Genomic DNA, 24,295 nt, shown 5'->3' with positions numbered 1-24,295 from the left:
AAAGCCTTCAATTAGGGACGCCAAAATGTGGCAGACATGCGTCGGCCAGTTCGTCCTAGTGTTAGTGAAGAAGAAGTGTATGCTCTTTCCGCGCTACTTGAGAGTGATCGACGCCATACGATCCGTGAGCTGGCTCGAGAGACAGGATTAGCGCATACGACTGTGCGTCACATTCTGAAGGAACGCCTGGGCATAAGAAAAATTGCATCACGATGGGTTCCGCATGATTTGACGGAAATTCAGAAATGGCTACGATACGACGCTGCTCGTAACCACTTGGAGCGCTATGAGCGCGAAGGAGAGGCTTTCTAACGCCGTATCATTACGCTGGATAAGACATGGGCCAAATCGTTCTCGTACGAGCCACAAATGAAACGCCAATCGAACGAATGGCGTCATTAAGGGTCACCACGAAAATCAGAAGTTCGTCAGAACCCCAGCAATGTGAAAGTTATGGTGATTCTCGTGTACGACTCTAATGGTGTTATCCTAACGCATACCGTTCCCCGACAGCTGAGCGTCAATGCCCAGTATTACTGTTCATTTCTGGAACACAACCTGCGACCAGCTTTTGAGAAAGAAGCCGCGACACTTTCTGCAGAACCCACCCATCATTTTGCAGGCCAAAGCTCGGCCGCATGCAGCGCAAGCTGTGGCTGATTTGTTCGATCAATGGGGCTGGGAAGTGCTGTACCATCCACCATACTCCCCGGACTTAAGCCCTTGTGACTTCAACTTGATTTCTAAGATGAAGGAACCACTTCGTGGCATTCGCTTCAGAACTGCTCCAGAGATTCTTCAGGCAGTAGACCGCTCCATTCGAACTATAACACAACAGGCGCTGCTAAAGGTATCCTACGACTTCCACATCGCTGGCAACGGGTTGTACACAATGCTGGTGACTACATTGAATGAGAGTAAAACTTCGAAACATGTATGTATTTTGTATCATTTGTAAATAAATAGTTGCCACTATTAAAGTTCCAACCCTCGTATGTAATAAAACCGTTGTACTGCTACATACAATTACGTTTTTCACACCATATTCTCATGGCCATGTACCTCGCGAGTGTAAAATTGGCGTTTAAGCCTAAACACGAAGCGCTTCTACTACACAAAATCATCATTGATATAATAGAGTTTCAGCGGAATGGCTTCAATAAACGGCCGATTAGCTGATTAAAAGCATGAAACTCTATACACATTACACGAAAGAACAGGTATCTATGCAAAAGTAATGCTTAATAAATTTCAGGCGATTAGCTGTTAAATTACATTTTCGTGACCTTAAACCTTACAAATTTTATTAAAATACTGCTTACTGTTACAACAATGGAACAACTGCAAATTAGCTCTTACCTGTAGTAATCAGACCGAGACTGTCGCAGACACTAGCGCCAATAAGCACAACAGTACAAGTAGTCGCCTGTAGTGTATACCGCTTGTAGCACTACCTGCAAGAAAATTATTATTTTATTGATTGGCCATTAGCCCAGCAGAGTTCGGTAACAGCTTAAAGAGCCCCATTCCCTGCATGTACACCTATCAACAGTTCACAGATTCGTAATTTTCTCTTGAGTGACGTCATGGAAAAAACACATTCCAGGAAAACTGACTGTCGCTGAGTCGGGGAACCGATTAGTCCCTTCGTATGGGACCAGTAGGCTTATTTACCTCTTCGTAAGAGCTCGCGAATTGACCCTTTGCCGAATCACACGAATTCAATCCACATTCTCACAACTACTTTTTGTTTAAGATCCATTGCGTGATGATACATGTGCTTCTATCTCTGCCAAGTGTCTTCCAAATAATTTTTCCGACAAACTCATGGCCGTATTTCTCGTATACCTTAAGCTCACTGCATGTTCTGCCCATCTCAACCCCCTCCGCCTGGTCTCTTTAACACAATTTCGTGACTAACACTAATTATGAACCTTCTTGTTATGTCAATGAGGGCACGCGGTGGCGTAGTTGGTTGAGGGACTATACTACAAGCCGGAAGGTTGCGGGTTCGAGTCCCGATGAGATGGGTGTTTCAATTGACCCAATCCATCCAACTGCACTATGGCCCTGGGGTAGACAGCCTCTAACAGAAAGAGTACCAGAAATCTCTGTGGGTGCTAAAGAGCTGCCGGCGCGTAAGGCTGAGAACCTTACCGCCATCTTTGAGCCGATTATGTAGATAATGTGGGAAGCTCAATGTCTAACAGCCCTACGGGCCTTCACGGCCTGTTACAGGGATAGTTTTACTTTACTTTTTTACTCGTTATGTAAATATCTCGACGGTGTATTAATCACTGGTACTTTGACTTTATGCCTTTCAAACTGAAGTAATCAGAAATAAATTCTTTTTAAGTACCAATAATTTCTTGAAGTTAGGAATTTCGTATCAAATAATTTATGTGCATTACTTATTATTTCATTTGTATATTTTTATTCAGCTTCTGGCTCATTCTTGTGGCAGAAATGGAAGCTATCGATATCTCTACAGTAGGTACCAGCACGTGTATCCACTAAGGAGTTTAAGTGCCTTTGTGCTGCGATTTTACGAGCTTAAATAATGCCTTGACAAGCGCAGTTGTGCATTCTCGGCTTCAAAGGGATGCAATGCGTTTCACCTGCTTCTGGTATAGAATGCCAATGCAGTACGGCAGAGGGTTTCCGCTTGACTCGTCACTACGTCTCGGTAAGAACCACCGACAAACCTAAGTAGAAATATCTGTTGGTATTTCTCCTAGTTGCTAGTTCTGTAATCCACTTTCGACAAAAAAAAATAGCATTGTAATTATAGTTTAAATGCTTTCTAAGAATCTACCTTTATTCAAATGCACTAGTAGCTTAATGTTATGGTTCTTCATGATTACTCTTTTGTCATTATGGGGTGGAGAATTTATTAAGCCTTTCAAGGTGGGGGCTTTACGTGGAACTCACTTCATATATAAGCATTGCACTCTTGGGATTAAATGAAGAACATATAAGGAAATAACAATAAAAAGAACATTTTCAAATAGTTGCTGCATATTAATTAAACAGAAAAGACGATGCTTTAGATGGAACAGCAATTCACAGAACAGGAAGAATACAGTAACAGACACAGTTAAAAATGTTGCCCTACAATTTAAGTTCTAATCTATAACATCATCAATAGGCAATGAAATAAAGAGCATTATATCAGTACATCCTTCTGCAGAATCACATTCTGACTGGACTTCTCTGCTTAAAGATATCCTTGAGTCATTTGGCAAGGACATACGTATGCCCGAAGAGATATCACTATTTCTGACGTTCTGCTTCTGTTAATTAATGGCGCCTATACATTCATAGACCTACAGAATGAGAACATGATTCTATAGGAGTATAAGATGTGTCCTTGTTCCTTCTGTCACAACTCTATTGTTTGCTATAGCGTCTGAGGCAACTTTGTTTCACGGATTTCTCCCGTGTCCGGTAATCCACAAAGAGATATTAGGAAACATACTGACATCAGAGGATGTATTTGATATTTGACCTTGTTGAATAGTGGAATGTTTACATGGTCCTCTCAAATTTCATGTGATCTTCGAAAGGGAAGAATCAGATGACACTTTCTGATGGCGTCAAGTCACTATGAACCCATAAAATGAAATATACAAGGCTTAGATAAAAAGTAATGGCAGCACTGCTGTAACATGAAAGATGTGCGTCAGGTGGCACTAGTGCAGTCTGTAACTGATAGCAGAAGTTCAGTTGAAGTAGTGCAGTGAGTGGCTCTGGTTGTTTTTAATTGAGTTGCATTGTGCATCGTCTTGAAGTGCAGGAACCCAGTTCTAGCGCTCTAAGAACATGTTTACGAAACAAGAACAACGCTCCTGGATAAAAATTGAAGTTGCAAGAGGCCGTAATGCACAAAACTGTTATCAGGGACTGCGAGAAGCATGTTGTGATGCTGCTTTGCCATATCGCACAGTGACACGATGGGTGAAATTGTTCCGTGAAGGGAGGGATGCCATTCAGGACGACCCCATGTTCGCAAACACACAATTCAGCTTCTTGCTTCTTTGCTGAATGTCGATCGTCGATGGGCTGCGTGGGAGTTAGCTGCTGAGGTAGGCGTATGTCACAAAACCGTGTTCCATATTCTGCACGATATTCTTGGATACCGCAAAATTGCAGTGCGTTAAGTACCCCATACAATGTCCGAGGTACAAGAATGGCAACGTTATGCAATTGCACAAACTTGTTGCACGGGTACCAGACCCGGAGAGTAAACCTTGCAAGGAACCAATATAAAAACAGGCTGCAAGCAGAGCTCTGCACGTAACTTGCTCCATCGGTTTGTTATTCCGGACTGATAATAGAGGCGAAATGTTCCCCAGGAACTTCATGCTTTCCGAACTACATGGCGTTACAAAGCAAAAGACCATGGCCAAGTGTTTAAAGTTTTATATTTTATGTTCCGTTTAAGTATATTCAGAGATTATAAAAGATGATAAGTGCGCTTATTTTGTTGTATCCTGTTGTGTAAAAAGCTAAAGCTGATTTTTATTGCATTGTATTGTGTTATACTGTATATTCCTGCCACGGAACACTGTTTTCACCTGGTAGAATTTGCTGTCTAAGAAATTCTATATGCTGGAAAGTGTATTGACAGGAATATAATAAATTTTGCCCACAATACGTGCACATCATATACATATCATGATCCGATATTTATTTAATCAGTCCTTTGATTATTGAGCGTAGCCTTCATTGCCGACGTCATGATGAAAAATGATTTATAGAGGGAAACATGTATTTTATGAACTAGGCAAACAAAACAAATTTACCCCATTTAAGCCAGACGAGGAGAAATTTTATATTGTCTATTCCGGGGGATTTGGTTTAAATAAAAATTAATTATATTCGTTGAATTTTCATGACTAAAATCAAAACAAAATATTTAATATGCATTTTATACGAGCCTATGGACTACCTCTTTTAACTTTAAAGTCTTCATATTCGAACTTGGAGGGAAATGATATAATGAAAATTCGCTTCACGATCTATGCGTTAATCTACGTCAGTAGTTTATAAGTTGCAGAGACAATATATTTCTAGAGTTGGCCGAGGAAAGAGCTCACCTATGGTGGTGTTTTATTGTGTCAGTATTATTTTAGGACGCATTTAGTAAAAACTAGTTCCATGCTTACGCATGTACAGCGAGGGCTTGAAAGAAGAAAAACCGAATACATATGACAAAAACTTTACAACAATAATATTCCGGACAGCTGTCTTGTGTTTTGACTTTTTGAAATATCAATGTATCGCGATAAACGGGAAGCAAAACTGTGTACTATGTAACAAGAAGAGAGTGAAAATGCACAATTTTGGTAATTTAGAAATTGTGTTTCATTTAAAAAATATTTGTCTGTTCCATAGATACATACAGGATATTGTAAATACAGTGGATATAAGCCATACAGCAATGCTTTGGTACTGGACATTGCTTTCGATAGCCCATAGTTATAGGCAAATTCAAAATAATCTCATAATCTTCTCACATCCTGAAATTTTATTTCAATTTTCTTTAATAAGTTTTATTTATTAAATTTCTTCGTATTGGATTGTATAATATTTATATTATATCCTTATTTTCAGGTATTATAAACATAGGAATTCTTAGTCTGATATTAAAACCGTGTATATGGACGTGTATTGTTAAGCAGGTTAAAGCGTTCAAAAAATTACGCTGTCGAGCCTCATGAAAAAGAAGAAGATATATATGTATGTATGTATATGTATATATATATATACCAGTATATAAAACAGCTGTATCTATTACTTAAAATGTATTGTAATCATATACACGTATATGTCTGTAGTTATGACTAGCTCCGCACAAAGACCTATACATTTATTTTAACGAATTATAATTATTTTCTTTACATCGCCTTAACATAGATTCTTTCATATTTTATGTGTTATTCATCCCTCCTGAGAAAAACGAATAACCAAGAATTTCAAGTGTTGTTAGTCTGTATCTTATCGAACATGTCAAGCAGAAGTTGTCTATTTGCAAAATGCAGCAAGCTTAATAATAGCATTCAACACGTACCCACTTCATTTTTAGGTTACTACACAGAGTCTTCCTCCGTTAAAAGGGGAAGTGGAATGTGTACACTAGTGATGTCAAGTTCTCATGCTCGTTGACGTCATTCACTGACATGTAACTAAACTGCTTTGTAGTTTGCGACAACCTTTCTCTAAATGTGGGTTCCTGGATTCATTTTATGTACTACTAATTGAGTGTGCACAATTAGCGTGACATGGTGCGTACTGCATTGGAAAGAATGTCGAAGTGCATTATGTGTTGCCACTAACGACACTAAGAGCACAGAGGTTTCAATTTTGTGTCTTCTTTCTTTTATGGCATTGTATAAAATACAATGGCAGACCAGTACCGGGGAAACAAACTCAGTTTGGATTAAGGTGAGGACTGACTCTGAATTGACGAATATATTTAACACAGACATAAAAATGATTTGTATCAAGAGAGTACGAATTCTCTATTCTGAGATAGTAAAATATGGTGGCGAGTCCCAAGGGACTCGGTCCTGAGAAGGACTACGCTGGCAAGGACCAACAGAAATTTTAAATGACAGACCCCTCCTCTCGTCAGAGAGAGCGCCCCACTTCAAAACACCCGCAACTGTCCGGCAGTAATAAAAACTGGTCGTAAGCCCCAGATGGGTGTTTTATTCCAAGATAGCCTGGCCAACTGACAGTCGGTCGTAATATAAGACTGAGGCTGAGTCCTATATATATAATTCTCGCATTAAACTACTCCTTAAACGTCGTTGTCGAAATCAGTTAGTAACCGGGAGGTCCTTATTCCGTAATTCGGCCTGGGGACCTACTCCAAACGAGGTTTTCATATTGTTCAGTATTTTCTGAAGCTAAGTGCTAAGAGAGTTTTTTCCAGCAGGTCAATGCCGACTCCTTCCACTTCCTTTCGAATTCACTATTTACCAATTGCCTTACCACTCCAAACTACATACAAAGGCAGCTGAAAAATAGTAGTTATATACTACTATGTCCAAAAGTATCCGACCTTGGGCCGGGAAAAAAAGTTCTGTATCTGGGTGGTTACAATACCTAATCGCCTTCAAAGTAGGGCCCTTGTGACTCCACACACTCAGCGGTCCTTCCATCGCTGGAAGCAATTCTGGAAGGCTCCTTTTGGAATGGCGTGCAGCTGCGCCATCGCGTGATGTATGGTGTCCTTGTGGCTGTCAAAACGGCAGCCTTTAAGCAGTGTCTTCAATCTCGGGAACAGCCAAAAATCACAAGGAGCCATGTCAGGAGAGTAGGGAGCCTGGCGAACCTGCGGAATGCCGTGCTTGGCCAGGAAACCCTGGATCAGGTGCGCTGAATGAGCTGGGGCATTGTTATGATGCAGCTGCCAGTTGCGTGCGTCCCACAGCTCCGGTCTCTTGCTCCGAACTGCATCACGAAGATGGCGGAGGACTTCTTGGTAGTACTCCTTATTGACAGTCTGGCCTAGTGGTGCGTACTCATGATACACCACACCCCGATAATCTAAAAAACGTAGTCAGTATCGCCTTCACATTGCTTCGAACCTGTCGTGCTCTTTTGGGCCTCGGGGATGTTGGATGCTTCCATTGTGACGCCTGGACCTTGGTTTCCGGGTCATATCCGTACACCCACAACTCGTCACCAGTGATCACAGTCTTCAGGAACTCAGGATCCCTGTTGGCGAACTCCAGCACGTCCTGCGCGACTTCAAGGCGGAGATGTTGCTGCTCCGGCGAAAGCAGCTTGGGCACAAATTTTGCCGCCACTCTTCGCATGCCCAAATCCTCAGTTAAAATTGTGTTTGCTGAACCTCTGCTGATCCCAACCCCATCAGCAACTTCCCGGATAGTCAAACGACGGTCCCCCATGATCAGTGTCCGCACTTTTTCAATGATATCAGCATTTCGGTTCGTTGACGGTCTCCCGGAACGCTGCTCACTGTCTCCCGACATACGGCCATCTTTAAAGCGGTGGAACCACTTTTTAATCTGAGTGACCCCCATTGTATCATCGCCGAAAGCCTGCTGAATTTTGCGAATAGTTTCCGCTTGGGTATCCCCAAGTTTCTAGCAAAACTTGATGCGGTATCGCTGCTCCAAGCGTTCTGTCATCTTGAGCGAAACGAAAATGCGACGAACACGCGTTACACAACTTCGCTATCTGGCAGCCACAGACGCATCCGGCAGTGCTGCGAGTCAGCAAAAAATGACGCATGCGCATGAAATTCCTTCTACCACTACGCTCAGTTACCCCTCCCCTTTGGCCATTACTTACAGCGGAAAAAAATAAAGTCCGATACTTTTTTGACATGCGGTACAGCAGGACTAACTAACTTCATGGAGCTGAGTCTTTCTTGAAAAGCCACCAATTGTGCAGCTACTCAAGAACTTCTCAGCACTTTATGGAACCAAAAGGTTCATTACTGTGTCCACAAGAGCCCTCCACTTGTTTCTAACCTGAGCCAGATTGATCCAATCAATACCATCAATCATATCTCTCTTAGATCCATTTTAATATTGTTCATCCACCTACGTCTTGGTCTTCCTAGTAGTCTCTTTCCTTGTGGCTTTCCCATCAATATCGTATATGCATTTGTGTATGAAATTAATACTTACCACTCATAGGATTAGGAAATCCTGCAACAGAAAGAAGAAAAGACACCTTAGTTATATACACGAGTGGAACATATCATTGTAAAATAGGCGTGGGTATATGTACACTAAAATTTACTCTGTAATATGAATTTTAAGGAAGGATACAGCTGAAATTCTATTCTAGGGAAAGCTATTTATAACTCAAACTGCTTTGAGAATTCTCTGCGAAATTTTTCGGGAAATGCTTGTTACCATTAAGAACAATTAATATCTGTGGTTCATAAACTGTTGTTACTTAATCCGTACGGTGTTCGGTTCTTGATGCATACTTCCGCCCCTCAACTTCAGAAGTTATGCAACACCTGATTACGTGGCAAGAATATTACCAATGTAAGATTTGAGGCTTTCACGGCGGTGACTATGAAGAAAGCAGTCTTCTGGGATTTGGAGCCGTGTATATGTGGTGTTAACCGACGTTTCGGAGGAACGTATCGCCTCCATCTTCAGGGTAGAAGAAAAAATATAAGAAATCTGCAAGCGAAGAGACCGTGAGAACCGGTAAAATCAGACTGTCTGAAATTTACCCTGAAGATGGAGGCGATACGTTCCTCCGTCAACGTCGGTCAACGTCGGTCAACACCACATATACACGGTGCCAAATCCCAGAAGACTGCTTTCTTCAGATTACCAATGGTTTGCAGATAAGGATCTGAAAGGAAGAGACAGTTGTCTATTCCATGTTGCCACCATGTCAATCGGCTGGAGAGCCTCAAAGTATGTGCAATTTTGAAAATAGATTAAGAGGTTCGAAAATGTGGTTTATGCCCCACTGGCATTCATCTGTTTGCAGGCTGTATTTACTATCTCATTATAATCATGAGTATGTGTAGCTCTTGTTACTATATACTTTAAACACAATAACATTAATTACAATCTATAGTCTTAGCCAAATATTAGTAGGATGGTAAATTTGGCGAGACATGTTACGTGCAAAGGACGGACAATTAATGTATACAGAATTGTGTTTGTGAAAACTGAAAGAAGAATAAACTTAACGACGTAGGATTAGATTAGAAGATAGTGCTAAAATGGTTCATAAAGAAACAAGCCAATCCTGCGAGCATGGAATCCTCCTAACTTTCTGAAGCAGGCCATTTAGTTTTTCATTATAATTCTACATCAGAACTAGGCATACTGCGGTGTAATCCCTCTCACTGAAAGGAGAACCCAAAGTTCATTGTATTGTATAAACATTTAATTTCGTCCATCACCTGAAATCTGTAAACATAAACATTACCGTGAATCAAATGTCGGTTGTTCAGAACACAGCCAGGCATTTTATTGAATCAACTAGCTCAGCTCACGTGATACAGTGTGAATATAGATGGGGTTTGGATTGATGACTAGAATTATTAGACTCCTTGATATAGCACATGCCTACACTTACATTTCACTATTACACACATACACACTAGTGCCCACAGTCAGATCTTCACTCTCGTTGCTTGGTAGCGGCCTCCAATGGTGGATGTTCCCATTCATCTGTGTTCCCAAATTATCCCAGAATTCAGCTACCAGTTTCTCATAGCAATGGCTCATAACAACTGAACACCAGCAATTACCTGACTAACTCACTAACTCACTCACTCACTCACCAATCGACACTTCATTTCACTCAACTCAACTGTCTCTACTTCACTAATTGTCCTACTCATAAGATCTCAGCACGGACCGCACAGAAAGTACAGTTCTCTGTTGCTGTTTACGGGCTGTTGCCTAGTAACGACCGTTGTCTAATCGTTTGTTTCGCAGTCATCGCTTAGCAACTGGTCTACATGTCACAGTATTTTGGGTGAAAATTGTAATTTTCGTAGTATATTTTGTTTTGAAAGAGTTGGCTCCTTCTATCAAACACTATAACCGTAATGCCGATCTTCCGTGGATGAGAAAAGTTAAATGGCGAATGAATGACAATAGTTTAATTTATCATGCTGAAGAACATTTCTGATTTGTACCACGGGCCAAATTAGATATTACCCTAACATGTGACTTCTCTAATTAATTTTTATAGTTTTTACTTAAAGTATAACTGAATTTTCAATTATATGCTTAAAATTAAAAGGTCTGGGAACTTCGTAAGTTATTACCAATGTTCCTTGCACATTCCAACAAAGTTCCGGTACCCCATTTTAAATATTAACCACTTGCAATTCAGCCAGAGAATGTTCCTCCTGTGTCTATGCTTGATATTATGCAAATGCTTTAAAACAATTTGCACTGAAATTGCCAATTAAAATTTTTGTTTGTCTTCGCTTTATCTTCTACACTGGCGGGTTCACAGAGGCACAACTTCTGAAACTCGTTTTCGGAAATTTTATCAAGAAATTCCCTGCTTTTTAAAAAACCTGAATGTTCATTACCGTGTTCATAACTTAAGGCCACTGATCCCTATCCAAATTTCATGAAAATCTCATATCATATTTCTTCGAGATCCGTTTCCAAATCGACCTCCAGTCGCAGTCTTGAGTCTCCTAAATGCTCTCTTCTTTTAGAACTGCTGGATCGAGATTCTGTATATACGAGTATTTCCTGCCGTTCCTGTTCGTCCCATGTAACTAGCCCATTTTATTCTTAAAATGTTGAAACACATTTTTCAGGTAATTTTAGCTGTTTATCTCCCCACCTGTACACTAATTTCCTACCGCTTCGCATAACTTTTGGGGCACGCGGTTGAGGCACTATGCTACAAGCCGGAAGGTCGCGGGTTCGAGTCCCAATGAGGTGGATTTATTTTTTCAATTTATATAATCTCTCCAGCCGCATTATGGCCCTGGGTTCGATTCGGCCTCTAACAGAAATGAGTACCAGGAATCATCTTGGGGGGTAAAGGCCGGCCGGCCGGCACGTAAGGCTAAAAATCTTACCGCCATCTGTGAGCCGATTGTCTAAAAGATGAGGGAGCCTCAACCTCTCACAACCTTATGGGCCTACGCGGCCTGTTACAGGGATATCTTTACTTTAATACCTTCTCGCTTAACGTTTGCTCCCAAAGTGTGATGGACAGAGGACATTAGTATATTGCATTACATTGCTCTCCAGCACTCTGCCTTTCACGTTGTCTCCCATAAGAACATCTGTTTTCAGTACACTATATTAAACAGGAAATAATATTCCAATCTTTAAGTTTAACAGATTAATTATATTAAGCTACAGTGATATTTCAGCTGTAACCGCAGCCATTAATATTTATCCCCACAATGTAAACAGTCCAGAGAAATACTGAAGGGATCTGACGATCGTGTATAACAGAGAATTACTGGATTCTTGGACTTTCTCCATCGTCCAGTGATTGAGATTAGCTCTTTCTAAGGGGCCCAACAGAGTACGTGTCCTCTGCCCCCTTCACCTGAGGACGGAAACAGGTCTAGTTTCCGATACGTCGTGTTGTGTATCTTCTAGAATACCGAACGATGAAGAAAATCCAAAACCCAGTAATTATGGATCCAGAGCTAGTTCTGTCTACCCCCTTTTTACACCTTAATACCACTTAGATATACTCCCTAATGCAATGTTATTCTCCAGATCTTTCGATCAATGAAGACACCTAATTCCTTAAATATTCACACACAAAAAAAAATTCTATATGAATTCCTGTCTCCTGTGTTCAGCTACACGCTCCATCTTCAATTCACAGGACAATGTCGCCTGTTTACTCGTAAAATAAGAAAGTCCTTTGTTATGGTCCTCTGTAGTAGTTGGACATTTAACGGCGCTCTAAATATCGAGACTATATAGCATCGGGTGTAAAGGATTTGGAAGGAAGAGGTCTTGGCTCAATGGAGGTTCTACCGCAGCATTTGCCTGGGGTGGGGGTTGGGGGGTGAGGCAAGGCACAAATAATCTCAATCAGGACAGACCGTGACCTGGCGGAGAGTATATACGGGGAAGTCCCGTGGACCAAACGATTAGTAATGTTAACCACCTTCATTCAGTTACCCTCCGTCCCTCTTGAGGAATTTTTAGACACTTTGTATTGCTTTACAATCTCTGTAAACGAAAGCTCATGTGTTACAATCTGAAAATTATGCAGTTCAAGATTTTATAGTTAAAAAAATCGCTAGTGGGGGTGTGGAGTCCAGCTGCGTCCATTCGGCACGGCGGTCAATGATTGGCCTATTGTACCTGTCCCGGGTGATTATGATGATAGAGAATTTGGTGGAATGAAGTTTGGAAGGGGAAACCTAATACTTGGAGAAAGCCGCCCTAATGCCACTTTGTCCACCACAAATCCCACTTGACCATACACGGGATCGAACCCTGGCCGCCGCGGTGGGAAATCAGCGACTAACCGCTTGAGCTATGGTGCGGCCTTTTATAGTTTATGTTTAAGGTTTGAGAGTGTGCAGTTTCCGAGATAAATGTGTTGAAGCTGCTGCTGAGAGCGTTCTTGCTTTAAATTATCTCACTTCCTTGATTCTGTATTCATCAGATGCTTGAATCTTCACACGTTTACAAACATTTCAGAATCTGGTTTCGGTACGTTCTCATGTATTTACATCTGTTTACAAGGTCTAGCAAGTGGCAACTTGCTCTATGTTTTCCCACCAAAGATTTTAAATTATTTTAAGCTTCCCCATTACTACTAGTCACTCTATGTCGTTTTCTTTCTCTCCTCTTGCTGTCACTTTGGAGCATGGGGCTGATTTCTCAGTTTCATAATTAGTTTTACAGACGGTAGTACTCCTTGAGCAGGTGATCAGCTTGTTGTAAGGCCTTTACCTAAACACAGGACAACACAAACACAGAATAAACGCATACTCACACCAAACATCCATGTCTTTTGTGGAATTCGAACCCACGATCCCGGCTTCCGAGCGAGCGAAGAGAGTACACTAGACTGCTCAGCTACCGTGACCGGCTTCTAAACGTTGTTACATAATAAAGCCGGACTCCTACCATCTGAAGGATGTCAAGTTAAAGCTGACATAAGGATCATGTTAAATATCACAGCCTCCCAGCCTCTCACAGTCGCCGCGTAGTCTACGGCATGAACTGTCTTCGTGGGTTCAAATCCCGATCAAGACATAGATGTTTTTGTTTATGCTGTTTATGTTAGGTAGCAGTCTTGCGACGGGCCGATCCCCTGTCCAAGGGGTCCTTTGACTGTCTCTGATTAAGAGAAAATAAAACTTACTTACCTCGACACCATTTAAAGTATAATTGGTGAAGATTAAGGAAGAAAGTAGAAAAGAATTCCTACTACCATTCTGATGCTTAACAATTTCGTCTCGTTTTATTAATGGAAGATTATTGTGCCTTTCGTTGTCTCGAGACTGACTTTAAATTATAGAAACATAGTGTCTTAACACAAGATATAGTTAACATAAAAGCAGGAATTTGAAGCCATTCATTGTGATTTGCAGATATTGGGTCTACCACGCCTATGTGTTACTGAAGATGGGGTGGCAAGATAGATAGTCTCGCCCCTCTTCACTTTGCAACTTCCGTGCCATACATGAAAAGTAAAACAGGTGGCAACTGCTCTGAACAATCTGGAAGACATAGGTTGCAATGCTCGGTGCTGAAGCACCTGCCACATCCGTCATCAGCGAGAAAACCAATATGTTTCGAGGGGGGAGGGAGGTGAGAGAGCATACATTAAGTGTTTATATGGGTACGGACGAGCAGGGGTTAGCAACCGAGAAAACAATGCTTGTGTACAATACGTTTTACATTGATTAAAATAGTACCTATTTGTTGCTCGTTCTTTACTTATTTCCGTAGTGCCGATTCGTTGAATGTTCAACTTGGAGAGTGTAGTGTAGGATATTGTGCCATAAGGAAGAATTATTGATGTAAAAACATTTTTCAGGAAGTCACCGTGACCTGATTTTTAAAAGAGAGACTGTAGAACTCCATGCAAACCTCATCAGATTAACTGTCTGGCTAAAACACATCTGCTTAGCGCAGTCTCTATGAATAGCTGTAGCTACTCACGTTTGAACGGCGATACAACGTCAGTGCAGGTTCTGTTTGTAGCTGATAGCACAGTGTAATACAAAGCAGTATTACCGACGTTTCAGAGATCCTTAATGCCTACATATTAAAGCAGAAAGTACATACCCATAACTCCCTGCCGACACTTATGAATTCGTTCAGTGAATACTGCTGTTTGGTTCCTCGAGATGTACGCAGATTGTCCAGTCATACAGCTCCTCATCTTCTTTAAACAGACTGGTTCGTTAAATGTATAATTTCCTGTCTCACTTCCCAGTGGGTAACAATAAACGAATTAACGAATCATCTGTGTAGTTCCCACCAACCTGTACGTTAAGTATCAGCAGACGCCACTGGGTAATAATTTCTACTTAATAATCAATCAATATAAATATCCGAAACGTCCGTAATGCAGCCTTCAGCTAGAGGTTGTCGTCACTCAACATATAGCTTATGTCTGAAGCAGAAACATTGTACATTCTCTGCGGTACTTAACATTCAATTCTCAAAGATCCTTACACAAATTTCACCTCATAGCTCAAAATCTAAATGTGCAGTGCGACAATTCTGCGACGTCTATTTGTGGATATTATCAAACAACACTGTAAAGTTGAAATACGTAATGAAGAATATGAATAAGTGGGTATCTGATAAATTAATATTAATGAATAAATATATCCTATTAATGACATAAATAAATATAAATTTGTCCTGCTCCATCCAGTGAAATTTGGTGTCTGGTCTGCTATAAGTGCAAGAAGGATTGTTGGAATTGTGTTTTTTAACCAAACAAATGCTATGTGGATGTGTGTATGTGTGTGTGTGTGCGTGTGTGTGTGTGTAGAGGGACAGAATTGTCAACACTACTTGTGATCTGTGAATTGTGACTTCTTCATTCTGAACGTCATCGGCCAACAGGGATATTGGCAAAAATCCTATGACCCTCACAGCCGGCGGTGCACTGGTCGCCGTGAAGCGCAGAGCCGAGAACAGGCAGCAAAGGCAAAAACCTCTCTGTAGTATTCATAAGAGACCTCGTGTGACATTATAAGCTGTTAATAAAGACAACGAAGCTCAGAAGAACACATCTTTGGAAAACTGAGATTGGACAACCCTCGAGAAGAAGAACAAGAAGGGAATAAAAAGGATAGAAAGGAGAAGAAGAGGAATGCAAATACACAAGAAGTGTGGGACTGAGTTGGAAGCGAAAGGAAAGAATAGCATCGCGTAGCGTCGTGGCATGTCGGTGTATTAGTAAGAGATATGGATGACTGCACTCGCGCCGTGATGGAACGACGTGGCTTTTATGGGCTCACTGACGTCACTGATGGCTCTCAACGCAACAACCGCCTCTGTGCCATCTCGGCGCCAATTTTAGTGGAATATTGAAGTCGTATCCACTAGCATAGTATGGGCTCTTGCATGGTATGACAAACGACTTTGTTTGACTGGCGAAACTGTTACCCATATGTCACACGATATACTCTGACAGAGAAATATTTGTCAAATGCAAGTCGTCAGAAATGCATTATTAACAGGATCTCAGAGATTAGAAATGTAAGAAAACCTTTCAATATCTTTCAATATTATATAAATCATTGGAGTGCCTCGTTTGTAAAATGTAAAGAATAAAACTCCGTATATTTTCCTACGACGTGTATATATTTTCCAAATGGATAAATATAGTGTTGCAGATATAAACCCATATTTTCGAAAATGACATTACATAATATTACATAAAATAATTCTCTTGGAATATATTATTTCATATAAAAGTTAACGGAATTAACATAAATAATTTTATTGCATTTCATTGGATTTTGAAAGCATTACAATTTCAACAAACCCTTTAGTCATCAGTGAGGCCCATATTAAGGACGAACTGGTTTTTAGAAATTCCACTAATTTTAAAATAAGCTCCGTTCTACGAATAATTTATTATATGAAATATAAATTGAAATTAGAAAGGAGCATATTGCACTGACGAGGTGCTAAAGATCTGCACTAAATGGTATGTTAATACAGACCTCCAACATCTCATCAATGCAATATTTCATGAATACAATTCAGTAATTTTGAAGTTAGAAGAAGCCTGCGAAAGAATATATAGGCCTATACCTTCTCCATTAATGCATATGAGAGCAAATTTTTCTTTTATCTCATGCACCACATAATAAAAATATACGAACTGGGATGCAAAATGTTTCCGCTACTTGAGAGTGTACATATTCAGGTCAAAATAACGCGTGGGAAAGAACCCTTCGGAATTCATTTGTAGCCCATTTTGGCCAACTAATGGCGGCGAAGAGAAAATTCCATGTTTTTGTAAGAATTATTTACTGCACAAACTATTTCTGCTATGCAGTGCATTCAATGAGTTATTTATCAAATACCATGAGACCAAACTCTGATAGTTCATTAGAAGACTAAAGTGTTTAAAGGAGGAAGCAGGAAATACGTTATTCTTTTATTAAATTATAAATTAATAGAAATAAATATTTAAGTCTATGTCCGATCACATTACAAAGTCGTAGGGGTTTTACGTAACAAAAGGATTATTGTATAATTAGAGAAAATGAACAGATAAAACCTGTATAAAATTTATCAAGAATTAATCGCCCAAGTTTATGCCCGTTTTATATCTATCTATTCGGAATGATTTTTCTAATTAGAGTAAAGACATACGAGACGTTATTCTGTGGCATCACGACAAAATCCAGAATCCACAATAGAATATTTCTGTCGGTATATATTTCTTTAACATGAAGATGTAATGAAACTTTAGATATTTGACTAAGCATGTAACCCACATGCCTATTAACTTTAATGCCAGAAACTGAAGTATATTAAACTAGTAAAGGTGGGACGTCTTGCTAGATGGAGCTTTCGGTCTGTCGTCAGGTTCGAAACTCTGTTAATTTGCGTCGTAAAGAGAGACTTTCTCCATTAATCACGTAAATCCCTCCCCGGATGATGGCGACCTCAGGATTAACTCATCTATCCATTCTGGTTTTTGAAACCCACAGTAGTTTTACTTCTAATAAACGTGCAGAAGAGCGACTTTGGCTTTGAAGTTGGCCTCATTAGTTCCCTCGCTGTGCTGCAATCGATCTCTCGAATATTAGACGCATGTAGGAGGATGGGCGTTCCATTACGAGATAGGTATTGGCTTTGTTATATGGGAAGAATGTCGCTGCTAAGTCTGATCATAATTGTTACTTACAGCAGGGCACCTACCATTGCCCCTTTAAATTTTCCCATGTTCTGCTTCAATTAAGGATCGCTGTTGTTTCGATCTTTGTTTCTTCGGTAGTTTCATCTCATATTTTCAGACGGGAGTAACTATCATTAAATTTTAATTACTAGAGTCGAACGGAAAATCTTATTACGTCTAACCATTACTGGATGAAATTCAGGGTCAAATTAATCTTTAACAATAAACTTTGTTTACGACAGAAGTTCACATATTTACCGTGTATTGTGTATCCTTCCTAACAAACATAATTGAGTAGGTTAGGATTTAAGAAATTCTGCTTTAAGTTCTTATCAAGGGTGAAGATTCAGTGACTTTGGGCACATCAGATGCAGATGAGAAAGATTCAGCCAGTCTTAATAAACGCAGGCATAAAGAAAATATCAAGACAGAACATGAAATTTGACAATTTCAAGGAAACGAAGGTTCACATCATGGTCTTCTGCTTTTTCGCACCGTACACTTTGGTAGTGGTGTTCAACGACGCAGAGAAAAATACTATCTCCGTCTTCAAAATTCAACCATCTGTCAAATTACACGAGGAAACCACAATAACATAAATGAAAGCAGATCTTTAAAATATGAAGTTATTATTAATAAAATTTCGATCGTACATATCTAGACCTACAAGTATATTTGTGAAAAAAAATATCTAGAGTTATGTGCTTATTTGGCCGGTCACGGTAGCCGAGCGGTCTAAGGCATGTACTGTCTTCGCTCGCTTGGAAATCGGGATCGTGGGTTCGAATCCCACTCAGGGCATGGATGTTTAGTTTGTGTGTATGCGCTTTTCTGTGTTTGTGTACAGGTAGAGGCCTTGCGACGAGCTGATCACCCGCCCAAGGAGTCCTACTGAATGTGTAAGATCTAGAAAAACCGAAGTGAACGGAGAGGTTCATGGAGGTAGGCCTAGGCCCACTGGGGCTGTAGTGCCAACGGGAAAAATATGTGTTTATTTATCAAGAGAGCTCATGTTATTTTATGGTTAACAGAACAGTTTTTTAAATAAATTACAAGTCCGAAAATTTCCACTCGCGTCTATCTATCTGCCTTCCTGCCTGCCTGCCTGTCTGTTTGTCTCTAGCTATCGATCTGTCTATCTGTCTAACTAACTATTCCTCTTGCTCCAAATTGAAGTATAGGGCACCCGTGAAACGCTTCGTTTCACTTTAGTTTCTTAAATTTAGACAGTTAGTAGGACTCCTTGGGCGGGGGATCAGCCCGGCATGAGGCCGCTATCTACAGAGGACAACACAAACACAGAATGAACACAGACAGACATCAATGCCTTGAGTCATGCCTTAGACTGCGCGGCCACTGCGATCAGCACTCTCGTGCATATACACTTGAAATTAAATACGGCTCTGGAGAAAGTGTATCCAATTTGTATGATTTTTATATTAAAATATACAATAATTTGAGAGACAATTTAGCCAGCAATTAAACCCCGTAGTTCTGTTCGTCACAGCCTGCAACTATAATTACCACTACTACTGCTGCTACTAAACCACTCTGAACGCCCACTCAGTAATTACAATGCTACAGATATTCTCCTCATATTAGCAATGTATCAAATTATATTCAGCATAATTTGCCATCGGAAAAGATTCAAATTTTGACTCCAAATTTCAGAAACGCGAAAGATCATTAAGCTAAATATGAATTGTGAGTAAAAAGGGGCACAAGTAAAAGTAGTTTAGGCATGTTATAGTATCCAAAGGTTAAAGCAGTGGAAGTAAATAAATACGCAGGTAATTTTAGCTGATGTTCTATGAATTCAAGGGATTTGTTGTCACAAATTAAATTTAAATTTAAATTTAAAACGAAACCTTCAATTACAAACCCAGGAGCATTCAGTCTTATCTGGAGCTGCTGCTAATCGAATCAAAACCTTTGTGATAGACCGTGCTGTACCGTCTCTAGAACTTGTGTTTGTTTATCATTATCATTATCATTAACGTGACCTAGACAAACATGCAGCTGTTCTACAGTCTGATTTCTAAGCTAGAAACTTTTACACTACTTCTTAAGTGTTTATAATAAGTAGGCCCTACATTATTTTTTAAGTAATTCACTTCTACGCCATTTAGTTTAACCGATCTCTTATAGTATGAGCACCATTCCATTGTTTATTTCCATGTAAAGAGTAGCTGTTCTAAATGAATTACTTTTACAATCTGTAAACTTTTTGCATCCGATAGACTACAAACTTACTAAACTGTATGAACTAAAGGCCTCCCCATCGAGGTGCTGAAGCCAACTGTCGGAGTCTTGCTGTTGCCTTCACGTTTGTTCTTCCGATACAAGCGAACTTTTTTTTTTAATTGGCTTAGTGGAGGGTGGAGTCCAGCTGGGTCTACTCGGCACGGCGGCCACTGATTGGCCTATTGTAGCCTGAACTAGGTGATTATTATGATGGAGAATTTGGTGAAATGAAGATTGGCAGGGGAAATCGAAGTACTCGGAGAACACCCGCCCCAGCGCCACTTTGACCCCCACAAATCCCACTTGACCAGACCCCGGGATCGAACCCGGGCGGCCACTGTGGGATTGAAAGATACTTAGCCAAAGGTTGTAACAGAGACAAACTTGAATATATCTAGCTCATATCCTCAACATTATCTCCATTATCTTTTTGCGTGTTTCCTAATATGTCACTCCTATTCTGGCAGAGATTATTATAAAATATTAATCAGGATTATCTCTTTCAGTGCAACTATACAGAACCCGTTTTTTATTATGACACAACTTGTTGCAGGGAATTGGAGGACATTTCCTTAAAGATTGTTCGGTTTTATATATTGTTAATTGAGAAGCTGTGAAACTTCAGTCTCCAGCTCAGATATTCGATGTTCTGTCTTTCCACGTACGAGATTATTAGCCCTAGCCTTATGCACAACCTGCTATCATTGCTATATTGAGACAGTCGCGCTCAAACAACCGCACTTTATAGAGCATCCACTGATACATGAAATGAAAGCAGAGAGGTAAAGCCAGAAAGAAATCTGACGTCTGAGGGAGCGAATCATGAAACAAAAGGAAGTGAAATAAAATTCTCGGAGTGTATCTGGTTGGGCGCCCCAGGGATTAATTTGGACGCAGACACCTCCTTCTCTACGACCTCACACCAGAATGAAGAAAAATTACCTCGACATGATCAAGAGGAGAGTGGTACACCCCGCTCCTCCCCCAGCAGGACAGTCAAAGTTCTGCTGTGTGTCACGTGATCTGACAGAGTTAGAAGTTGATGAGACAGCTATACTAGACGAAAAACCGATATACCAAGAAACAGAAATCGACAGACGGAGGGATGAAAATAATAATAGTCATTCAACTCAATTAAATTCAATTAAAATCTTCCTTTTTTTGCGTACTAACTCAACAGGTAAGGGACAATTATAAAGAGAGCACAAGTGGGAGAAACAAACAAACACGTACAACACGCAAAACAAGACAATTTATAATATCTTAGCAATGATGATAATAAAATTTCAATAATAACAAAAAATCGAAGTGATAAAAAGAGTTATAATAATTTAACTGACAATTATAAATCAAATTTAATTAAACTGAAATATTTATTTATTTATGTGCATGTTTCGACAGCGAGTGGCCGATTATAGAGTCAGCACCATAAAAACAACAACAATGAGACAACAAAAGTAAATACAAAGAAAAGGAAAATAACAATTGTCCCGTTAAGTTTATTTACACTTAAACTCGAGTCAATAACAATAATAATAATAAAAATGTAATCAATAATAAGAGGTAGGAAATATAATATATACATTTACAAGGATATAATATATATTATAACGCGTAATGTAAAAATAATGATAATAATTAAGCCCATCTGCTGAAGTGCTTAACAACAGCTAAGAGACAAGTTACAGGCAAGCACTGGAGAATGAAAACACATTAATACAGGAGTAGTGCAGAAACAAAAACAAAGATGAAGGAAAATGCACAAGGAATGTAATAAATAATAATAATAAAGTCATTTGTAGAGGCCTTCTTCAGAAGCTAATATTCGCTTGGATAGTCAAGAGATTTTCCGTCTGTTGTGGAAATTCACTGCCGTCAAGAGGTCAAAGGCTAAGAAAGAAACCGTTAGCACATCAGCAGAATCTCTTAAGGAAAATAAACAGCTTATTATTGCGGTAATGGGTTCCCTTTCTCTTCCCACTATTGCAAAAAGCGTAAAAATAAAACATAATTTCATTTCTCGTTTTGCCTATAAGGTTTCTCCTACAGATACCTAAGACCCATTATTAGAACAATTAAAATTACCTTAATTCACATGCACCTGGTTCAAGACAAAATTCTAAACTAAATCTTCTTCTCACGTCTCGGTTACTGGAGAAGTTTTCCATTCAATTAACAATACGGGAGTCCATAGGCTCTCTGATTATTTCGTCTTTTGTGCAGCTGAACCCTGATCAAGTGTACTGCCCTGAAGTTTGAGATATACCCGTAGCTGTTGGACCAGCCATCCGTAGGAATACAGAGAGAAACTGTGTGAATCCTAAAGGTGATCACGGGGCGTATGGAGGCAGCTCTTCATGTAGCATGTGATGGCTGCATATCGGTCTGCTGTAGATAGAAATGGATCAAATATGGACCGTGGCAACTGGTGTAGATATGTTTTATCAAAACGTTCAAGGTCTCAGAATAAAATCTGTTGAATTTTTTAGTAATGTATGCTCTATAAATTTTAAAATTTTGTCTTTAATAGAAACGTGGCTAAATTAATCCTTTTCCACTTTTTCTCCGAAATTTATACTGTATATCATTCTTGTAAAGACTAAATAAAAGAAAATCCGTGGCCTGTAGTCCGCAAGCTAACTATACCGACCGAGTGGCCGCCGCTTTTCGGCGAAGTTAGTGCAAACTTTAGCGGATAAAGAGTGTCGCATGGTGAGCGCAGCGGATCCCCACGGCCGTTAATTTCGGCTTTCTAGATCGAAACCGCTAAAGTCGCAGGCTTGAATTTGAGGCGGCTCAAGTTACTAAGCTGCCGTTGCAGCATAAGATATGTAAGATAGGCATGATCTGCTCTGGAAGGTCTGTACTGACACAGGACTCGTCTAGTGCAAAAACAAGAATTCTTCAATAAAATGTTATATGTGTGAAATATACACTTGAGGAAAGGCCAAGCATGTTTATAACAGACAAACCTATCTTCTCATCAGAGAGGATATTATATATGAACTAATACCGCAAGGGCTCAGTTGGGGAAAGAATCTCTGGTCATGTTTCTCAAGGGGCTTGATGCCAAGACAAGCTGTTTGGCGGTAAACCGCCAATCGTAAAGTAACTTTGACTTTGATTTCGACTCTCAACACATCCAACTGAGTATTGAAAGAGAGGCTGAGAAGAGGTGACCCTATAATTATGTATGTAGACAGTTCAATTGTGGGATATTCCCCGGACAGTAACAATGTGAGCACAGATCCTAAAAAAACTTTATTGTTCAGAGCTGTTAACAAGCAACGACTAGTGAAGAAACAGCAGGCTGGAGAAGACTTAGCGTTTACTCATTTGTAAAGATAGGAAGTCAGCGAGAGCGCTGTAATTACTTGTAACACCGAGTGATGTGTATAAGTGGTCAATAAATTCATTCATCGATCCTTACCCCGTCTATAGTACACAAAAATTGTGGCAATATTAATTTTCCCAAGATTAATGTATGTAGTATGTATATACATTTCCTCTCGCTGTATAATGTTTCGAATGACTGTTGTCTAAATGGTCCAAATTTCCATATTCTCTCTCTCTCTCTTTTGTGTACGCGTGTGTTTTGAAGAGTTCCATCTTGTGGAACGTAAAGTCTTGTAGTCCGTTGAAAGTTAATCAAGGTTTTGGAGGAACATGTCGATCTGCTTGGTAATTACTTCACTCCGGTTTCTTTCTTGGCTCTTCAACCTTGAAGATGGAGGCATATTCTTCAGACACTTCTGTTCACTTTCAACGGGCTACACAGCGTTATATCCCATAATAAAGAAATCTTCATAACTACCGCTGGGAGAACCTCAAACCCTACGTGTGTTTGTTTGATTGTTTGTTTTTTATGTTTTTGTTCATTATTTAACTGGAATTTGGGTTGCTGAAAGAGCACGTAAAAGAAACAAACTGTTTGAAATGTATTCGTATTATTATGTGTACGTTATGTAACGAAATATTCTGCACATTTTATCGAATATACGACACGGTTATAAGAAGTGTGAATGAATGATTGAGAAGCGGCAAATTTCAGAATAATTTCCAGAATTTATTTGTACCTAACCGTAATCATGAGAGTCTATTTGAGGGGCGTGAATGAATACGTATCTAATGTAGAGACGAACAGCATACAGTAAGAAACAGGAAACAGATGTGGCTAAAAGAAATTGAAATA

General features: G+C 39.8%; 1 protein-coding gene across 2 annotated transcripts in view; it reads right to left on the bottom strand.

Annotated features, from left to right (window-relative positions):
- The window catches only part of LOC111863396, a 90,932-nt gene that overhangs the window by 1,323 nt on the left and 65,314 nt on the right, over positions 1–24,295 (bottom strand). For both annotated transcript variants that reach the window (XM_033751035.1, XM_023849668.1), the window contains exons 3-4: positions 8,670–8,690; positions 1,360–1,454 (exon numbers count right to left, since the gene is read on the bottom strand). In XM_033751035.1, the coding sequence (XP_033606926.1) occupies positions 1,369–1,454; positions 8,670–8,690 (107 nt within the window). In that variant the 3' untranslated portion in view covers positions 1,360–1,368. The remainder of the gene's footprint in view (positions 1–1,359; positions 1,455–8,669; positions 8,691–24,295) is intronic.

The sequence above is a fragment of the Cryptotermes secundus genome, unplaced genomic scaffold (genome assembly GCF_002891405.2).
Source record: "Cryptotermes secundus unplaced genomic scaffold, Csec_1.0 scaffold568, whole genome shotgun sequence".
NCBI classification, from domain to species: Eukaryota; Metazoa; Arthropoda; class Insecta; order Blattodea; family Kalotermitidae; genus Cryptotermes; species Cryptotermes secundus.
This window is presented reverse-complemented; position numbering and strand designations above follow the sequence as displayed.